The sequence below is a fragment of the Macaca mulatta genome, chromosome 10 (genome assembly GCF_049350105.2).
Source record: "Macaca mulatta isolate MMU2019108-1 chromosome 10, T2T-MMU8v2.0, whole genome shotgun sequence".
In the NCBI taxonomy this organism is placed as follows: Eukaryota; Metazoa; Chordata; class Mammalia; order Primates; family Cercopithecidae; genus Macaca; species Macaca mulatta.
In genome coordinates this window covers 97,794,797-97,814,606 of record NC_133415.1, presented here as the reverse complement: position 1 = coordinate 97,814,606, position 19,810 = coordinate 97,794,797, and the positions used below count along the sequence as shown (strand labels likewise).

Here is a 19,810-nt window from a genome sequence, read left to right as displayed (position 1 = left end):
GTTAGGAATAAAGCTAGAGACCAACAGGGAGCAAAGGGAGCATAGTAGGGGTGGGGAGGAGGCTGGAATCAGGAAAGGCTTTCAGACAAGATGATGTTTGAATGGAATGTTATAAGTTAATTCAGGATTAGGCAGGAGAAAAAGTATTTAGAAAAAAAAATCCAGGAGAAGGCGATAACAAGCAAAGGCTAGGAAGCAAGAACTTAGTATGTGTAGATAGCAATGCGGGGGACATAGAGACCTCAGATGAGGCTGGAGATAAATTGAAATCACCGTCCGTGAAAGATCTTCATCCACTCTGAAAGTTGATCATACGAATTGGGTCATTCTTGTCATATCCAACTAAGACAGAATTGAAAAGCCAGGGGAACAAATACTCAGGGCATATAACATTGCTCCAAAAAAGTAATTTTTTGCAAGCCTGGCTGCTAAAACTGCCTGCTGTAACCTAAAACCAGTTTTACCTAATAGCTACTGAAAAGGCCTGCTACAATTCTGAGTTTTATCCACTGCTATCACTTACCAATCAAAGCTTGCCAGCCCCCAAGAAGCTGATAAACCCCCACTTTACTAGTGCCAGTAAACTTCCTTGAAGAGCAATATGTAACATTTCTGTTTTATAAAATCTCCAAACCTCTTTGTTCTTCTGACGTACCAAAGACAACCCGGTCTGTGTGTAAGCCCTGAATTGCAATTCTTGATTCTCAAATAAAATATTTAAACTTTAGAGATTCATCGCTATATGTTGACTTTGACCCCATCAATCCACCTGTGCATTCATTTATTAAATAAATAAATATAGAGCACTAGGTGCCAGGTACTTTCTAGCCTTGGAACCTTTGCACTTACCATCCCTCTGGCTGGAACAGCATTCCCTAAATCTTGTCTGGTCTCAGCTCAATTATTACCCCATGAGAAAGGCCTTCCCTCATCCCCTTATTTAAAATAGCCCACACGTGGTCACTTTCCATTGCAATATCCTGTTTTGTTTTCCTTACAACACTAATCACAGGAAATTAGAGTCTTCGTTTGCTTATCAGTTAATTGCCTGTGGGGACCCCACTAGGACATAATCTCCCTGATAGCGGGGCCGGCCTCCCTCCCTGCGTCATTCACAGCATTCTAGCAACGCAGGGAGCCCAGAGCATGCAGCCGCCCGGCGTGCAAGAGTCGTCTAATTTCCAAACCGAGCACGCGCAGAGGGCGGGGCGCGCCGGGCCTCCAGGTCTCACAGGCCCCGCCTCCGGCCCGCCCCCTCGCCGCTAGGTTCGCTGTGGGGCGGAGATATTCGCCGCCGGCGCTTCCCTCCGGACGCTGTCCCGCACCACACGAGGACGGACGGAAGGCGCCCCCAACTCGCTGGCCTGGCGCCGGGATGGCCCCCAAATTCCCAGACTCTGTGGAGAAGCTCCGCGCCGCCGGCAATGAGAGTTTCCGCAACGGCCAGTACGCCGAGGCCTCCGCGCTCTACGGCCGCGCGCTGCGGGTGCTGCAGGCGCAAGGTACGACCCCGGCCCCCTTCTCACCCCCGGGCCTGCTTCTCCAACCCCCGCAACCCCCGCAACCCCCGCCCGGGCCTCGCGCTGCCCGCGGCCAGCGGTCCTGCGCGGCCCCCCCACCCTTCCAGCCCCTTCCGACTCCGGCATCCTACCAGAAACTTCCTCGGCCCTTTCTTTCCACCTGCTTGTTAACTACCCTGTTGGCCCCTTCCTAAGTTATTTAGGCCTCGTTCTGAGCCCTAAGGATGGAGCTAAACCCTCCTCCCCCGCAGCGATTCATTTTTCAGTTAGTATTTGTTGAGTAGCTGTTACATACCTCCTGTGTAACAAGACACAAGAAGTCCCTTCTCTCAAGGACAGCGCATTCTTGTGGGGGCGGTGGGGAGGCCGTGAGTCTTAAGCGAGTCAGTAAGTAAACCAGACCTGTGGGATAATCAGGGTTAGGAAGAAGACAGATAGGGTGATGTGATAGAGTTGACTGGAGCGGGAGATCAACGGCAGCATCTCTGAAGAAGTGATATTTAAGGTGATGTCTAAATGATGGGAAGCCAAGCGCACAAGGCTTTCGGTCCTGAAGGGAACTGCAATGAGAAAGGCCCCCCCAGACGATATAAACATGGTGTGTTTCAGGGGTCAAAGCATAGTGAGCCAGGGCAGAGAATAGGAGGACATGAGGTCAGTTAGGAAGGCAGACCCTTATTTATTGTGGAGGGGTTTTAAACCCTGCTAAGGAATTTGGATTTCATGCCAAACTGGAAGCTTGGCATGGAAGCTACTGGAGAGTTGGAAACAGAAGAATAGCATGTTCTTACCAGTTCTCCCAGCGTCCAGCTTTCGTCAGCATACCGCAGGCCTTTGCCCAAAGCCCCTTCTGCAGAGTGAGTTCATCAGAAACCCTCATTGGTTAAAGCCTTGACTTTTGAAAGGAGCCTTGGATCCTGGTTTCTGTGTGTCACCGTTCAGTACCTATTTCCCTTTGCCGCCTTCCTTTTTTTTTCCTTTTGTTAGCTAGCATCTGTTGACTGTTTTACCATGTGCTGGACATTTTAGACATGATCTACTTCGATCTTTTTTATGGCCCTGTGGATAAGACGCTTAGAAAGGAGGAGTCCAAGAGTTAAATTGGCTCCCTTTGACAGCGAAGACATGGAAGAGCCATGATTTGAATATGGATGTTTGATTTTGATGCTAAGTCCAAATTTTTAATCATTTTGCTAGACTTCTCCTCACATCCTCTCCAGATTTCATTCTTTTTTTTTTTTTTTGTCTGCACTTTTTGCAGTTTCAAGTCACTCCTTTGCCCTCTTCTTTTTTCTAGAAAACTCTCCTTTAGGCCCACTTCCTCATGTCAGCCTTGCTTGATGAAGTTGCTGAGGAAGCTGAGGTACTGATGTTGCTGTCATTTTCATTCATCTCACCACAGCTGGTCTGGAAAAGTTTGTACGTTTGTATGGGTTAATTCTGGGTCCACAGGAAAACTAGCCTGGTATCTAGATTTAGCAAGGACCAGAGTTTGGTTCTGCTGCTGCCGCTACGGATTTTCTAGGTAATTTTGGGCAAGTCTCTTGATTTCTCTGATCAGCCTTCTTGATCATGAAGAGAGCTCAGGGAACAGGCTGACACAATGAACCCTTCCAGCGAGTCTGTGAAGTGATGTCCTCATGTGGATAGGTGGGCACGCGTGATCAGAGCGATTGAGTGACTGTCAGGATGGCAGGGTTGATGCCCTTTCCGCCGCACCACTGCTGTTTCTGACCAACCGTACTCTGGTGACTCAAGATGGATTACAGGTTTTGGGTACTTATACTTAGCTCCTTAAGGACAAGGATGTATTTTACTATTCTTTGTACTTTCCACCTCTGGGCCTGGCAAAACAAGAGGGGAAAACACTTGTTATTGTTGGTATTGAATGAAAGATATCAAATATCAACATGGGAACAGGATACTTAGTGAAATAAGCAAGTTGCAGAAGGATAGGCAGTATGATACCGCTTAGGAAATGCTTTAATAGACATAAAATGGTATCTTACCTGTTAACACACACACACACATATAAATGTAGACGAACATGCTTGAAAATGTTACATACCAACTTCAGGATTGTTCTGGCCTCTGGCACTCTGGGGAGGGAGCACAGGGATAAGGATGGGGATGGCCGGAGTTTTATAAAAAAAATTTTAAGGGCTGGGTGCCATGGCTCATGCCTATAATCCCAACACTTTGGGAGGCCAGAGTAGGAGGATTTCTTGAGGCTGGGCATTCAAGACCAACCTGGGCAACAACACAGTGGAACTCTGTCTCTACAAAAAATTTAAAAATTAACTGGGCATGGTGGTACACACCTGTAGTCCTATCTGTTTGCGAGGCTGAGCTGGGAAGATTGCTTGAGCCCAAGAGTTCGAGGCTGCAGTAAGCTCTGATCACGCCACTACACTCCAGCCTGGGCAACAGAGTGAGACGCTGTCTCTAAAAATTAAGTTGGGAACTAATATAACATGTGCTAAATCTAGTGGTGGATTCTGAGGTAATGGTGTTCTGTATGTTTCAAAATTTTCAAAAAGAGACCCTGTTTTCAATTCTTTTTAAAATTATGGCCCATACTAGTGGGTCTGAAGTGGTTGAAAATTATCTTTAAAAATAAAAACCATTATTGGTTGGGCACGGTGGCTCATGCCTGTAATCCCAGTACTTCGGGAGGCCGAGGCGGATGGATTGCTGAGGTCAGGAGTTCAAGACCAGCTTGGCCAACATGGTGAAACCCTGTCTCTACCAGGCGTGGTGGTGGGCGCCTGTAACTCCAGCTACTCAGGAGGCTGAGGCAGGAGAATCGCTTGAACCCAGGAGGCGGAGTTGCAGTGAGCGGAGATCACTCCAGTGCACTCCGGCCTGGGTAACAGAGTGGGACTGTCTCAAAAATAAATAAAGATCATTGTGGCCACAGTGAAGGACTTGAGCCTCTGCGAATCCTGAGGGTAAGGACTGCCTTTAGGAAAATGTCTAATAATTCTCCCCATGGGGTAGCTTAAGGCTTTTTCCTGATAAAAGTTCTTGTACTCCCATCACACCCAGCTCTATTATCATTTCCCTGACAAAGTCCTCTCTGGCTTGACGAGGTAAAACTAGTCTCATGTCTTTCATGGGTCTTTCGTGTCCCTACAACTTTTGGTCAATTCGTTTATCATAGCGTTTATCATCTTGTTCTCTTTATTTCCTTCCTCCCCTCCCTCTCCATCCTTTCCTTCCTCTCCTTCCCTCTTTCTTTCTTTCCTTTCTTTCTTGGATTTAAATGCTTTTTATAATAAAATACACACCCATCCATCCACTTACCCACCCAAACCCAAGTAGTTACAGCATGGATTTCTTTGAGGCAGAAGCTAGTATTTCATGTATATCTTTTGTGTGTTATCAAGTTCAGTGCTGGAATGAGTGAATGAGGAGATACTTGGTTTCCTTTGAATGGCAGAAAGCTCAGTGTCCTTGCTGTCACATAAGAATGACAAACACGCCAGCCCAGCAGACCAACAAGCCTGATCAGGTTATAGTTATCTCTACTGCCTTAACACAAAGCCCAAAGAGCTCTGAGTATGAAACGTATCCTAGTGCCCTGAGGCACCCATTTCCCAGACCGATCATCTTCCCACTCTACCTGGGCAGGTTCTTCAGACCCAGAAGACGAAAGTGTTCTCTTCTCCAACCGAGCAGCGTGTCACTTGAAGGATGGAAACTGCAGAGACTGCATCAAAGATTGCACTTCGTAAGTGGCTGAGGGTAACTTTGGGATGTCTGAGCGTCTCAGAAGAGGAGGCTGGGTTAATCTGGCTTGTTTCTTCTTTAGAAGGATCCCATCAATTACATCTGGGACAGATATTAAGAAAGTGTCACTGAGTTTCACCAGATTACTGAGAATGGGAATCTGTACTTGGTCCTTATGGCCCCTGACTTGCGTCTTTGGAGTCTTGGCTCCACTGCCGAAACAGGAGTGGGATGGGAAGTTAGAAGTAGGCCTTAAAGTCTTTGTGAGATTTGAAACCTGGGGATGAGGTGGAGTTGCAGACCAGTAACTGGCTTGCCCAGGTGTTTTTCAGGGATGGGAGTATGTGAGGGGAAGGGAGCAAAGGAAAGAAGGAGGAATAGAGGTTAATAGACGTCTCAGAAGAAGCAAGGAGAAAGGAAAAAAATGGTATTCATGAATGACCAGTTTTAGAGGACACTGAACAGTGTTTCATACCTCTTTTTCTTCAAGCCAGTCTAATATTCTTTTATCATCATTGAACTCGTGCACATTTACCTGAAATGTGTTCTCAGATCTGTTGTCCTGTGATATTGCTTTAGATTCATGCCCTGGTGATAGCCAGGAGAGCAGGAGGGGTGTGAGCATACTCACGGAGCCTGTATTGAATTAATTTGTACCAGGCCCTGTGCTAGATTTTTCTCTTTGAATGTTCACGACCAACCTGTGGGGTACGTTTACCATGTGTCCCAGGCCAGAACTTAGTTGCTGAGGGTTGGGGCAGTAAAGTGATTTATCTGGGTCACATAGTTAGTGGCAGAGGTGGAATTCAGACAGCACCCCATCTGACTCCAAAGCTTGTTTATTATTCCACTAGACCACAACTGTAAAAACACATGGTAGTGTGAAAGCCATGAGGCGTTTGTTCTTGATTTTGGGGCAATTGAAACTATGAAAATTGATGCACGTGCACACACATTTAACAAAATTCATGTTTCTCTGCCCTCTTTCCCCTCCTCACTTCAGGCTAAGTTGAAAAATCCCTGTTCTGAGGTTTGGCATTTTTAGCTGTGTCTCTCAGCCAGAAATTACTTCCTGTATGCTGAGTGCTCCAGATAACCCTGCCTGGAAGAAACTGTAGGGAAACCCTGGTGGCTCAGCAGCCAGCCAGTTGACATGTTTGCCTCCTATTCTAGAGCACTGGCGTTGGTTCCCTTCAGCATGAAGCCCCTGCTGCGGCGAGCATCTGCTTATGAGGCTCTGGAGAAGTACCCTATGGCCTATGTTGACTATAAGACTGTGCTGCAGATTGATAATAGTGTGACGTCAGCCGTAGAAGGCATCAACAGGTGAGCTCCATTCACAGCAAGTAGTCTCCACAGCAACTCCCTGTCCTTGATTGGCTGCGGGCCATTGCCTTGTCTGTCTTCTGAGGGGATCCCTTTGGCTACACTTAGAAAACTCCCAATGGGCACATAAGGGAAGGTGTGAAAGGAAAATCTGCTTTTGTATTTAGCAGGTTTTCAGGGAGTCCAAATTACTGAGATTGATTGATTGATTTTTGCCTACATGTGCCTCGCAGTATCTATGTGCACAGTAATATTTATTGTGCACTGTTTAAGGTATTGTGCCAGGTTCAGTGGGGGATACCAAAATGAGAAAGAGATACAGACCTCACTTATCTTTAAAGCGCTAACTCTAACTGGAAGAATAAGACACAAGCCCAAGCAGCTATGACAAGTCTAAAAGGATATGGTTTGTGGACATGGTTCAGTATGTTGCACTGTGACCCCTCCAAGAGGTTCCCCAGATGCAATTCCTTTCTGGTCTCTGAGCAGTAATTGGCTTTTATCTCATGGATATTGCCATTTGTATAACTGATCATGTTTCCCCTCTGCGTGTGCAGCTAGAAAGCCAAACGCTATACAAATAGCAAACCCTTAACAGGACTTCATGATGTATTTAGTGCTTTATTGCTGGCTTGACTTGTCTACCAGCATTCTTTGTTTTCTCTTTGCCTCCTTTTTAATTTATCTGATTCCACAAAATCTACCAATTACGTGACAGACTTTGCTCTAGGACCTGGGCTGATGACTGAGACATACCTCTTCCTACCCTCATAGAGGTCCTGGTCTCAAGGAGGACACCAGTCAGTAAGAGGCAAGCACAGTACAACATGATAAGTGCCATGGTAGGAGGCAGGACAGGGGGCTCTGAGGCCAGAAAGGAGCCACCTAGCTAGCTGAGAGGGAGAAGGGGAGGCCAGAGAGAGCTTTTTAGAGGAGATGAGCTAAGATTGAGAGATATGGGGTAGGGGGCTAGCCAGAAGACAGAGCAGCGTGTGCAAGGGTAAGCAAGCATGACAGATCACAGGAATTGTAAGAAGTTGGTTTCACATGGTGCTGCAGGTAGCAGCTCAGCTTGGGACAGGTTGATGAGGCCAAGTCACACAAGACCCAGTGTTCAGAGGCTTGGACTTAATCCTGAGCAAGTGAGGCTTTATGAAAAGGTCTGTAGCAGTGGAGCAACATGAGCAGAGTTGTATTTTAGAGAAAAACTCTTTGCTGCCATGTTGAGGGATGATACGAAGGGCAACAGGATGGAAGGGAGCCATGCAACAATCCAGGGAGAGGGTGGAGAGAAAACAATGGGACCAGTCAGGGGACGTGTAGGAAATATATCAACAAGCTTTAGTGGTTGCAGGGTAGCAAGAAGGGAGGAATAGAAGAAGGCACTCAGATTGTTGACATTCAGTCGGAGGTGACTGTGGGACATGAGACTAGAGATGTAATTAAAACGGTTGGGTATTCACATGGAGCAAAAGAAGAAAATACAGATCAGACATACAGATTTGAGGGTCATCAGCATAGAGGTGGATTAGGGCTGTGAGAGAGAAAAAGAACATCACAGCAAGTGGGAAGAGGATGGAGCTTTGAGAAACTCCAGCATTTGAGGGACTTACAGAGGAACAGCAGCTGGAGAGGTGGAAGGAAACAGGGCAATTATGTCCCAAGGGAAGGAGTACTACAAGAAGGATGGAGACATCATTAGTGTCAGGTGTTCCGAGGAGCTTACATTAAAGGTTTAGCAATGAAGTCACCGGTGGCTCTGATGGAAGCTAGTCAGTGGGATCGGGAGCCAGAGGGCAATGCTTTCAGAAAGTCAGGCTTGAAGGGAGGCTGGGGAGTGTAGCTGTGATGGCAAGGGGTGTCCAGTATGGTTTTATTAGGTGAGGAAAAAGTTAAAGGGACTTAAATGCTGATGGTTGGAGTTAGTAGGAGGGATGAAGATGTGGGAGAGGGAGGTGCTGCCTGGGTGTGGTCCCTGAAAGAGGTAAGATCAGAAGAATGAATGTAAAATTATATATATATAATTTTATATATTACATTTTATATATAATCATATATATATATGTATATATAATTATATGTATCTGGAGATGGGATCCAGAGCCTAGGTGGGAGGATTAGTCCCATTGTCTCTTCTATTGTGACAGGAGAGAAATAGGAAGGATTGGGCACCCAGGCAGGTAGGTTTGTATTTGGGGTATGAGGAAGTTTGCTCTAAAAAAGGGGAAGGGCCAGGGAACAGGTTTGAGGAGAGTAGAGGTTTGAAATAGCTTGCTTGGCCGCCAGGAAAACAGCCTAGCCCGAGAGATCTTGGAATTTGTGGTGATATCAGTCTGTGGTTTTTATTCTTATAATATAGGAAACATGGTTGTAGGAGCAGAAAAAGTATACAGTTAGCTTTATTCATTCATTCAACACATAACCGATTGGGCCCTGGTGGTTGCCAGGTGATATACCAGGTGCTGGAGATCAGTTGACAGAATGAACTTGGGCCCTGGGTGGCATTTTAAGCTGAAATCTAAAGAATAAGTTGGAGTTAGCCAGGCCTGGAAGGTGGCAATCTTTTTCCAAAATGGAAATGATTGTTCTGGGTAGAGGAAAAAGCATGTGCAAAGTCGTGAACGGAAGGATCAGAAGGGAATGTGGCTCACAGTGAAGGGGGACAGGAAAGGGTGGGGACCAGATCTCACAGGCCACATTAGCCTAGGGAATTGGGAACCCCTGAGGAGTTGTAAGATTTGAGAATGACGTAAGCTTTGCATTTTTTAAAAAGCCTGAGCATTAAACAAATGTCAGGTGCTTGCATGGTTGTGCACTCGATTCATTGATAAAATATGAAACAAAACGTACGATTCTTTCTTGGAGAAATTATAGTCTTTTTGGATCACGGTTTAAGTATCCTTAACAAGCAACAGATCCCCACTTTAAAGGTAACATAGTTTGATCAAGCTCAAGGAGTGTCATGGTGACTGATCTGAGATGGCGTTTATGGGTGGCAGACTTCTGTTCCTGTATTGCAGCATGTTGGAGGAGCTAAAGAGGTGGTTCTGACAAGGGGGAGGGTGGCAGCTCTGGCTCTTCTGAAAAGGCCTACCTCCCATGGGTGTGTGAAAGGAGAAATACCTTCTTGACCCAGCTGGAAACCTCCCTGCAATCCTGCCTTCCTTTCCAGGATGACCAGAGCTCTCATGGACTCGCTTGGGCCTGAATGGCGCCTGAAGCTGCCCTCTATCCCCTTGGTGCCTGTTTCAGCTCAGAAGAGGTGGAATTCTTTGCCTTCGGAGAACCACAAAGAGATGGCTAAAAGCAAATCCAAAGCAACCACAGCTACAAAGAACAGAGGTGAGCTGTGACACCCTGCCCAGAGTCTTACAATCTCCTGCTATCCGTTTTCTCTAGATTAGTCCTGCAAAAATTGGCATTGTTTAGCTGAGTTATAAAAATAATCTTAGGAACAAAGTATAAAACAAAATAGAAGTCTTCATCTCTTAGAGATTGTTTTCTCAGCTGTATAGTGAGGAGGATGATAAAGTCTTTCTCACAACCATGAGGACTGAATGACATAAGACACATAAAACTCCCAGCCTGGCACATAGGCATGCAGTGTGAGTTCCCTTCTCTTTCCTCTGGTAGTACTTGGGATGTAGTACTTAGGATGTTTTTGGTTGCGAAAACAGAAAGCTCAACATGGTAAAAATAGTATAGGGAATTTATTGACTCATAAAACTGAAAAATCCAGAGAGAATTCAGGCAAGGTTTACTCCAGCAGCTTACTGTGTTAACAGACTAACTCCATTTTTCTGTACTTATCTTTCTTTTCTGTTGTGTGTCAGCTTTGTCTTTGGCAAGCTTCCCTCCTAGTAGCAAAATAGCTATAGCAATTCCCTTCCTCACATCCATACCCCATGCCTCATGACCCAGAGAAAGGAAGTCTTCCTCTGTTAGCTCACTAGGAAAAGACAGGATTTTTTTTCCCCCAAAAACTCTAGCTCACATATTTTCTCAATCGATTTCTCAATCTATTCTGGTCTTCATGGTTATAGGCCATTCCCTGAAGTACACACCATAACCGGAGGATGAGAATTTGTGAGTAGGTCACCCCTGAGGCACCTGCCCCACCTCCAGAGCTAGAGAGTGACGCTTCCCAAGAGCATGTACACTGTGTGAATCCCTGGAGGAGCATGAAGAAGAGAAAGATCCAGGCTGGGCAGCCAAAAACAGGAGACTCCTCACCTCAACTGTGTGAAAGGAAGAGGCCATTTGTCAGGCACTAGGAAGCTCTTTTAATGTTCCAGGGGAATGGTCCCAGCCCAGCAAGCTAGAGATTCAGGCTAGAGGTGCAGAAGGGATCAGAGATGGAGCCCTGCCATGTGTAAGTGACCTTTAGGTGTTAGAGGAGGACAAGAGTTACTCACCTTCTACAGGAGAACCCCTGTCTGGTCATGGGTCGCATTCAGTCTGGTTTGTGGGAGCCTGGTAAGTGTTCCCCACTCTTCTCTAGGATGAAAATGTGGGGTGCTAATGAACCTGATGGCATCAGTGCACCTGCCATTGATTTCATTCTTTCAGGGTCACTGAGCCATGTGCTCCCAGCCACGTGTATGCTAAGCAGTGTGACACAGAGAGGACAGGTAGTCTTGGCCCTCAGGGACCTCTCCGTCAAATGAGGGACTGAGACATGTCAACAGTGTCTTAAAACACAAGGAAGAGGAACATGTGCTTTAGAGTCTTAGTGTTTGAGGATTTCAGGATAGAAACTGACTTAAGTGTGTGAAGGAGTCGGGGAAAGACTCAGAAGGGGTGGCAGTGGAGGTGGAACCTTGAGCTGGACCTCGAAGGAGGTCATCAGGTGGGAAGGGAGGAAGAATCGTTGGCAGAGACAGTGGAGAGGGTGGGGGATGAAAGTGCATGGGGGGAACAGTGGAAATAAGGATGACTGCAGAGTAGTGTGTTGTAGGATGCCAGTGAAGCTGAAGCCCTACGTCGAGAGGAACCCGTGTGCGTGTGCACAGGGAGATGTACACAGGAATGGTCATAGAAGACTGTGATAGCAAAAAACAACTGGAGAGAACCCAGATCTCCATAAATGGGAGAATGGACAATTTAGCTGTGGTATTGCAGCAATGAAAATGAAGGAGCTGCAGGTCGGTGCATCAACACAGATGAATCTCAGGAGTATAACATTAAGGGGAAAAAGAAAAACCAAGTCATAAAAGAATACACAGACTTACTTATTCTTCTGTATGAAGTTTGAAAACAAAGCAAACCAAAACTGGTCTGTGGGTACTATTGTATACAGTTAAACGGTTTTAAAAGGTGGGAAAGAAGCACAGAATTGGGGATAATAGTTTCCTCCAGCAGTAGATTGAATTGAGGAGGGTTCCCCAGGACTTCAAAGGTCCTAGTTATGTGGCTTTTCTTTAACTGGGTGATGAATTCACAGTGTAAACCTATAATCTTACCTTGCTCATAAATATTTAGTATTTTGTAAACATCGTTCTAAAAAATTTAAAAAGCAGATGATATGGAGCCGAGGCTGGAATAATTAATTGGGGCCAAGCAGTGAAGGGCCTGTACACCAAGTTGAGCAGCTTGGATTTCACCTTGTTCTCTCTGCTTCCTCTCCTTGAAGGCTGGAGCAGAGCTGCATGTGTTAGATGAGGGAGGATACTCACAGGCTCAGCCCAAACCAGAGATGAGGAATGGCAAGCTCTTCTCCCTTTTTCCCATAGTCCAGAAACTATACCCTTTCTTTACCAGATGTGTATTAATATTTATTTACTTCTTGTCCTGCTTTAAGTATATAGTGTGTTCTGTACTTTCTTACATACTCTCAGATTTGACCCTGAAAATAGCCATCTGTGTAATTAGTATTGCCTCATTTTATTGGTGAGGAAATTGAGGTCCAAAAGTTCTGTAGGTCACACAAGATCTTCCGGCTACCAAGAGGCAGTGACAAGGCTAGAACCTGGGTTGCTTTTTATCGTTTATATACTTTTATGTGCATGCAAAAATGTATTTATATCAGGAGTCCCAGCTTCTTGATGAAAAACTGTTGAATTGCCCCGAAGCTATTAATTGGGGGAAGTCATTAATCAGGAAGGATGATTTACAACAGTGGAGGAAATCTCTGGGAGAGAGGATTGTGAACAGTTTGGAAGGGATGATGCTGAAGAGATCTCACTGATCTCAGTTGGGTGCTGCTCCATGGTTTTTTCCCTCTTCTGAATTTGTATCTAGTGCCTTCTGCTGGGGATGTGGAGAAAGCCAAAGTTCTGAAGGAAGAAGGCAATGAGCTTGTAAAGAAGGGAAACCATAAGAAAGCTATTGAGAAGTACAGTGAAAGCCTCTTGTGTAGTAACCTGGAATCTGCCACGTACAGCAACAGGTATCTCCTACATAGCTGCTGGCCTGGGGCATTTCAGGACACTGGATGTTTTGTTTCATAGTCTACTCTTGGACTTCAGTGGGCCCTTCATCCCTAGCATTTAGTCAAGTATGTTATGGCTGAAAACATGCATCCCTGTCGTGAGCTAGACATGACCAGTGGCATTCATTATCTCAAAAGGGTAGAAACTGAGGGATGCCAAATGGTAGCCTGGGCTTTGTTGGCCCCTGTCCCCAGAATTTTCATAAGCATATAATGTAAGTAAAAGCAGTGTGCTTGCTCTGCAACACAACCCTAACACAAGCCTCTTAGCCTGTCCACTCCACCACGCTGCTCCCTACCCTTCTCCAAGACCCTCCTGTTAGAAATTTTCGCATCATTTCTGTCTGAGAGCACTGACCCAGAAGCCAAAGTGTGAGGTAACCATTGCCTGGCCTGAGAGCAAGAAGGACGGGTACAGTCTAGCCTGAAGAGTTAGACTTGTGGGCCTGTAGAAAGCCCTGCACCAGGAGCTGCCGTCAGTGATCACTGACAGAGCCTAGGAGCTAGGGCACGGTCCCTTCACTGTGTAGGAGGGACTGTTCTGCAACAATGCTCGGAGGTACTACAGGTGGTCTTTCTGTTTTAGTGTTGAGAAAATTGAGGCTCAGAGAAGGAAAGGTTTTGCCTTCAACTCACCCAGCCAGTAAATGTTGGCACCAAAATTGGAATCTGACTTCAACAAGATCTTCCTGTTACTTTTACTCTCAGAACCTTGAAACGTTCAGCAAGAGCCCATATCAAAACCAAATGCTTAGTATAAAACATTTATTATAAAATGTTATAAATCTGTTTATCCTTCCCTATCAGTATACATGTATCACTCTCTAGTTCAAAAATCTTGGATCTAATGTAGACACATTGTTCCTTATTCCAAACTCTTGAGATAAAATGTGTTTTCCAGCCACAGTGGCTCAATGCCTGTAATCCCAACACTTTGGGAGGCTGAGGCGGGAGGATCACTTGAGATCAGGAGTTCGAGACCAGCCTGGCCAACACGGCAAAACGCCATCTCTACTGAAAATACAAAAAATCAGCTGGGCGCCGTGGCACGTGCCTGTGATCCCAGCTACTCGGGAGGCTGAGGCAGGAGAATCACTTGAACCCAGGAGGCAGAGGTTACAGTGAGCCAAGATTGTGCCACTGCACTCCAGCCTGGGTGACAGAGTGAGACTCGATTGTCACAAAAAAAAAAAAAAAAAAAGAAGTGTTTTCCACTTCAGTGAGGTAATATGGTCTGAATTATGTAACACTCCAGCAGCATCTGGGGCAGCTTGCAGAAGTATTTCTGCCAGTGAAACTTGGAAATTCCATGTTCACATGGGGTGGAATAGAGAAACGAAGTAGCTTCATGTCAGTTCAGATCAGGTTTTGCTGCCCAATGAGTTGGAAAGATAACTTGTAATTTTAAAGCTTATATTTTGGAATTTTGCACCTGTGGTTTTATTGCTGATTGGACCAGAGGGGCCTCAATCTGCCAGGCTAATTTGAAAAAGAAGCCTGCAGCCTATTTGTTTCATATTTGTGCGGCATCTTCTAACTCCTCTATCTCTGGGCCCTCTTTCACCTTGCTTACCTTATGCTGCTAGACACCTCCATTAACTCATTTTTCTGGATCATTGCCACATTTGGAGCTGTGTTTTGTCTTGTTTAGATACCGTTCTTCATGCAGGTGTCTGCGCCACACTGTTTTAATTACTTTTGCTTTATAATATCTTATAAGGCTGGTCTTTTCTTCATTCTTCTTAATCAGAGCATTCCTAGTATTTGCCCATGTTTGTTCTTCTAGCTAAACCTTCAGATCATTTGGCAAATTCCAAAAAATGTTTTGTTGGACAGCTTTTGGTTGTGATTGCATTGGATTTATAATTTAATCTAGAGGACTAATGACAAAATGAATTTTTAGGCATTGTGGCTAACATTTTACCACATCCTGGAACGTCTTGAACATAGTCTAATGCTCCACCTCATGTACACCCATCTGAATGACACAGTGCCTAGGCTTTGGCTTACTTTGGCTCCCTTTGTGCAGGTGACATCTGAGTGCATAGCACCTACAACTTGCCAGCCCTGAAACAGCTCTCATAAGAATCTCATTTGTACTCACAGCAGTTCTTCAGCTTAGGTCATTGTCCTGTATTACCTAATCAGGCTCAGAAAGATGAATTAATGACCACAAAGTTAAACAACTAATACTTGATGGCTGGGATTTAAGCCAGATCTTTGTGACTCCAAGGCTTATTTCCCTTTCACTCACTCGTGTTATTTCCCAACCCCTTTGTAATTAAAACCCTTCTGACTGGATACAGAGTCAGTTCATTTACCAAAAGTCAAGGGTGTTTGTTTTATTACCTGAAGTTACGCATTTTGATCATCTTAAATATAGTCTTGAGAAGTCTCATATGCCCCTAGTAATCACTACCTTTCTATTCTGAAGTCACAATACAGTGCATAATGCTTTCACTGTGGTTCCTCTACTTCCCAGACACTTGGCTATTTCTTTAAATTGCCAAGCCTATGGGGAGGAAACTTTAGTTTCCTTAGAATTCCTCTGTGTTCAGGCTGGGCACAGTGGCTCATGCCTGTAATCCCAGCACTTTGGGAGGCCGAGGTGGGCAGATCACTTGAAGTCAGGAGTTTGAGACCAGGCTGGCCAACATGCTGAAACCCCATCTCTACCAAAAAATACAAAAGTTAGCTGGGCATGGTGGTGCGTACCTGTAATCCCAGCTACTCGGGAGGCTGAAGTGAGAGAATCGCTTGAACCCAGGAGGTGGAGGTTGCAGTGAGCTGTGATCATGCCACTGCACTCCAACCTGGGGATAGAGCGAGACCCTGTCTCCAAAAAAAAAAGGAATTCTTCTGTGTTCAAAGTTCAAAACAGGGGCTACTATTCTAAAACTTGGTGGTTTACAACAACCATTTTATTTTGCTTGTAATTTATGAGTCAGGAATTAGGGAAGGGCAGTTCTCATTTGGGGTCTTTCATGCAGGGTCAGCAAGATGGTAGCTGGGGCTGGAATCCTCTAAAGCCTTCTTCCTCAATTGTCTGGCAGCCGGGCTGCCTGACTCAAATGGCTGGGCGATGGAACTGCTAGAGCAAGCTGGCACCTCTTTCCACTTTCTTAGCAGCCTTTTCATGTGTGCTGGCGTGAGCTTCCTGAGAGCGTGGTGGCCTCAGAGTAGGTGGCTTCTTCCCTGTCAGTTCAAGGCTCCAAGAGCGAGTGTTTCCAGAGACCAAGGTGGAAGCTGCAAGGCCTATTATGACCTAACCTTGGAAGTCACATCGTGTCCCTTCCTCTGTGCTCTGTTGGTCAGAGCAGTCACAGAGCCTACCTGAATTCAAAGAGAGAGAGCAGATACCCCTCCGCCTCTCAGTGGGAGGAATGCCGAAGAATTTGTGCCTGTCTTTTAAGTTGTTACAAGGAGAAGGTTTTTCTCTCTGTTAATTTATAAATTCCATGCAATCACAAAGGAATAGTCGAATTTTCTTCTTTAAATTCATGGTAAGTTTGTTAGAAAAAAATGAGAACACCAACATGAGAGAATCTGGTGTGTGATAAAGTCTGGGGCAAAGAGAGATTATTTAATAAGAGGTGTTGGGTTAGCCAGGTTAGAGTTAAACATGAATCCTACCTTCTTATTTTAAAGTAAATTCTAAGTGGATCGCAGTTTGGAATGTAAAAAGCGAAACCATTAAGTTATAGAAGAACATATGGATTAACTGTCTTCCAGTGGGGAAGGTATTCTTATGTGAAGGGAAAAAAATGTTACAGAAGTCGTTAAAGGAAAAGTTAGAGAAGTTTGATTTCATAAGATTAAAAACCCTTATGTAAAGATGTTCAGCTTTACCCACAACTAAGCAACTAAGACAGTGAGATACTGTTTCCATATTGGCATACATTAAAATTTAAGACCTAAAGTTGGTACAGTTGTAGGAAAATAGGCTCTGTCAATAACTATTCAGCTTTTTTGGAAAGCATTTTGGCAGTAACAATCAGATTTTCTTTTTTTTTTAAGAGATGGGGTCTCCCTATGTTGCCCAGGCTGCTCTCAAACTCCTGGGCTCAGTTGATCTTCCCACCTTGGCCTCCCAAAGTGCTGGGATTATAAGCATGAGCCACCGCACCTGGCCAATCAGATTTTAAAATGCATGTATCTTTGGATACAGCAGTCCCTTGCACAAGGATGTTCGTCATGGCATCATTTATTTACAAACTGGAAACAATGAAAAATACCTCTCAATAGGAAATTGGTAAAACAAATTATGCTACATCCAACTTAGTGAATACCTGCACCCACTGAAAACAGTGAGGTAGAACAGATGAACTTATGTAATGAGCGCCCAGACATCTGACGGTTTGTTTTTAGTGACTGTTTGGAGAGAAGGACTAGATCTGAATGAGGAAGATATACATACACATGCACTTTTTTTTAACCCACAGATGCAGAATATATTGTTGTATGGATGCACATGACTTTTTTCCAACATTTTATTATGAAAATGTTCAAAATATAGGAAAGTTGAAAGACTTGTACATTGAACACCCATATACCTACCATCTAAATTATCCAATTAGTATTGTTACATTGCCTAATCACTGTGTAGCCATCTGTTGGTCTATATTATTGTCTTTGATGCACTTCAGAGTAAATTGCAAACGTCTTTACCTTTCACCCCATGTCAGCACTATATCATTAGAGTTCAGTAGTTTTTATTTTTTTTTTCCCTTAAAGTAGATAATTTTTTAATCTGTCAAGGGAAAGGTTTCAGGAAACCTTTTCTTTGCTTGAAAGAGCTCAGTATAGGAGAGTGAAGTACAGCATGATATAATTAGATGAGATCAAGCTCTGGAGTCCCGTGAACAAACCGCCTGCCTATTTGAATCCTGGGTCTGCCCCTCAGTACTGGCGGTACCTGGCCCAAGTTCGTTTACCGTTCTGAGCCAGCATGTTTCATCTGTGAAAAAGGCTAGGATTGTTGTGAGGATTTAAGAAGACATAAAGTAGCCAGCACAGAGTAGGTGTTCGGCAAATTGGAGATCACTTCTCAGACTACTCCACGGCATGTGGGTGGCCCATAAGAAGTGACTGAAACCTCCAAAATGGTCGTTCTCCTTCAGAGCGCTCTGCTATTTGGTCCTGAAGCAGTACACAGAAGCAGTGAAGGACTGCACAGAAGCCCTCAAGCTGGATGGAAGGAACGTGAAGGCATTCTACAGACGGGCTCAAGCCCACAAAGCACTCAAGGTAAAAAAAAAAAAAAAAAAAAAAATCCTGGCTAAAAGGTCCCAACATAGCTACAGAGATTTATGCCAGTGGCACTGTTCATAGGGTATAGCCAAGCTGAGGCAATATCTGCAGCTTTAACTTCTCATCCTGAGCCCAGGATAACTCAGAGCAGGCCTGTGGGCTGGGGTTTGCAAACACTTTGCTGCCTCAGCAGCTATCCCCACCGCAGTCCGAGAACCTTCCCCACACTCCTGTCTTTTCTTCTATTAGGACTATAAATCCAGCTTTGCAGACATCAGCAACCTCCTACAGATTGAGCCTAGGAATGGTCCCGCACAGAAGTTGCGGCAGGAAGTGAAGCAGAACCTACACTAAAATCCCAACAGGGCAGCCGGAACCCCTGCCTGACCTTACCCAGAGAAGCCACGGGTCACCTGCTCTGTGCCCGCTCCTGAAACCCAGCATGCCCCAAGTGAGCTCTGAAGCCCCCTCCTCAGCCCCTTGATGGCCTTCCACCCTGTAAGAGGCGTTGCTTGTTCAAATTATGCTCAGTGTAGTCAAACACAGACATGGTGGTTGCGCCAGAAAGGTCCCCACTAGGGCTAAGCGTGAAGCTGAAGCCCTGTCTCCATTCCCCCAACCCAGCTAGCTGATCACACCAACAGATCCTCATCAGCAAAGCGTTCGGCTTTGTCCTGCCCAAGTGTGCTGCAGACTGAGTGCTGCCCTTGTAGCTTCCCCAGACCCCACCTCACTGCAGTCCATCTGAACAACCTGAGCTCCCGGGCAGGGGTGGGAGGAGGGGGATAAACCTAAGGCCCTGATCCAAAGCAGCCTGTTGAGCTGGTTCTCCAGGGCTGCAGTCTCTCCAGGTGTACAGCTGCTGTCCCTGCCCTGCCCTGCCCTTTCCTTGCACAGTCTCCTGTGTCTGAGCCCCTGTGCCTTCTGTTCAGGCCCTGCTTTGGTGGGAAGGCGGAGCCCTGACCCTTGGACAGCTGTCCTTGACTCTGTGCTGCTGCCTTCCGCAGAGAGGCACCTAAGCTGATGAAAGAGCCCAGTGATTGTGGCCACTCCTCCTCGAGGTGGGAGTGGGAGAGAGGCCTCCTTGGTCAGTGTCCTGCTTTCTGGGCAGGGATTTGGCTTTTTGTTCCAACAGTGGCCTTCTCCGGGCTTCATAATTCTTTGTAATATGTTGAAGTTAATTTGAACTGACTGATTTTGTTGAATTGTGTGTTTAAGCTGTTGCATTAAAAGGCTTTCTTCTACATCAGTGTCTGCTGTGCTTTCATTTATGCCTTTTCAGCTTTGCACCTGGAACTTTGTAGTAATAATAAAAGCTATTGCTTACTGGGCATTCATTTGCTGAACAAATTTATTGACCTGTCTGCATGGGCCAGGCACTGTGAATAGTGCTAGGGAGACAGCAGTGAACAGACACAGCCCCTGCTCTCAGAGGGCTGGTAGTCCAGTGGGAAGCCAAGAAGTTACCACACATGTAAAATTGCAGCTTGCCTGAGTGTCGTGAAGCAGTCGTCAAAGTGATTTCCCTGCCCAAAAGGGGAAATTTGATGCA

General features: G+C 45.4%; 2 protein-coding genes and 1 long non-coding RNA gene across 7 annotated transcripts in view; 1 reads left to right on the top strand and 2 right to left on the bottom strand.

Annotated features, from left to right (window-relative positions):
* Positions 1–210: 210 nt before the first annotated feature.
* On the bottom strand, positions 211–2,446 carry LOC144332180 (uncharacterized). Its single transcript, XR_013399986.1, has 3 exons — positions 2,312–2,446; positions 1,816–1,922; positions 211–342 (listed from the first exon to the last, which is right to left on the bottom strand). It is a non-coding gene; the product is annotated as an uncharacterized LOC144332180 (long non-coding RNA).
* Positions 1,253–19,502, top strand: TOMM34 (translocase of outer mitochondrial membrane 34). The gene is made up of 7 exons (XM_015148947.3): positions 1,253–1,502; positions 5,154–5,253; positions 6,426–6,578; positions 9,751–9,920; positions 12,819–12,966; positions 18,129–18,255; positions 18,508–19,502. The coding sequence occupies exons 1-7, from the start codon at positions 1,376–1,378 to the stop codon at positions 18,610–18,612; spliced, it is 930 nt and encodes a 309-aa protein (XP_015004433.2). The 5' UTR covers positions 1,253–1,375; the 3' UTR covers positions 18,613–19,502.
* Positions 5,141–19,810, bottom strand: part of PABPC1L (poly(A) binding protein cytoplasmic 1 like) — a 47,107-nt gene continuing 32,437 nt past the window's right edge. For 2 of the 5 annotated variants that reach the window (XR_013398697.1, XM_028827341.2), the window contains one exon: positions 5,141–5,354. The gene's annotated coding sequence lies outside the window, so the exon portion shown is untranslated. The remainder of the gene's footprint in view (positions 5,355–19,810) is intronic. The other 3 variants (XR_013398699.1, XR_013398694.1, XR_013398696.1) reach the window with 2 other exon arrangements.

What these genes read in the sequence shown, in the direction of transcription:
- TOMM34 (XM_015148947.3), top strand. Translation starts at nt 1,376, where the DNA reads ATGGCCCCCAAATTCCCAGACTCTGTGGAGAAGCTCCGCGCCGCCGGC. An exon ending in GCGGGTGCTGCAGGCGCAAG is followed by an intron (nt 1,503 to 5,153) that starts GTACGACCCCGG and finishes CTACCTGGGCAG; the next exon opens with GTTCTTCAGACCCAGAAGAC. An exon ending in AAGCCCACAAAGCACTCAAG is followed by an intron (nt 18,256 to 18,507) that starts GTAAAAAAAAAA and finishes TTCTTCTATTAG; the next exon opens with GACTATAAATCCAGCTTTGC.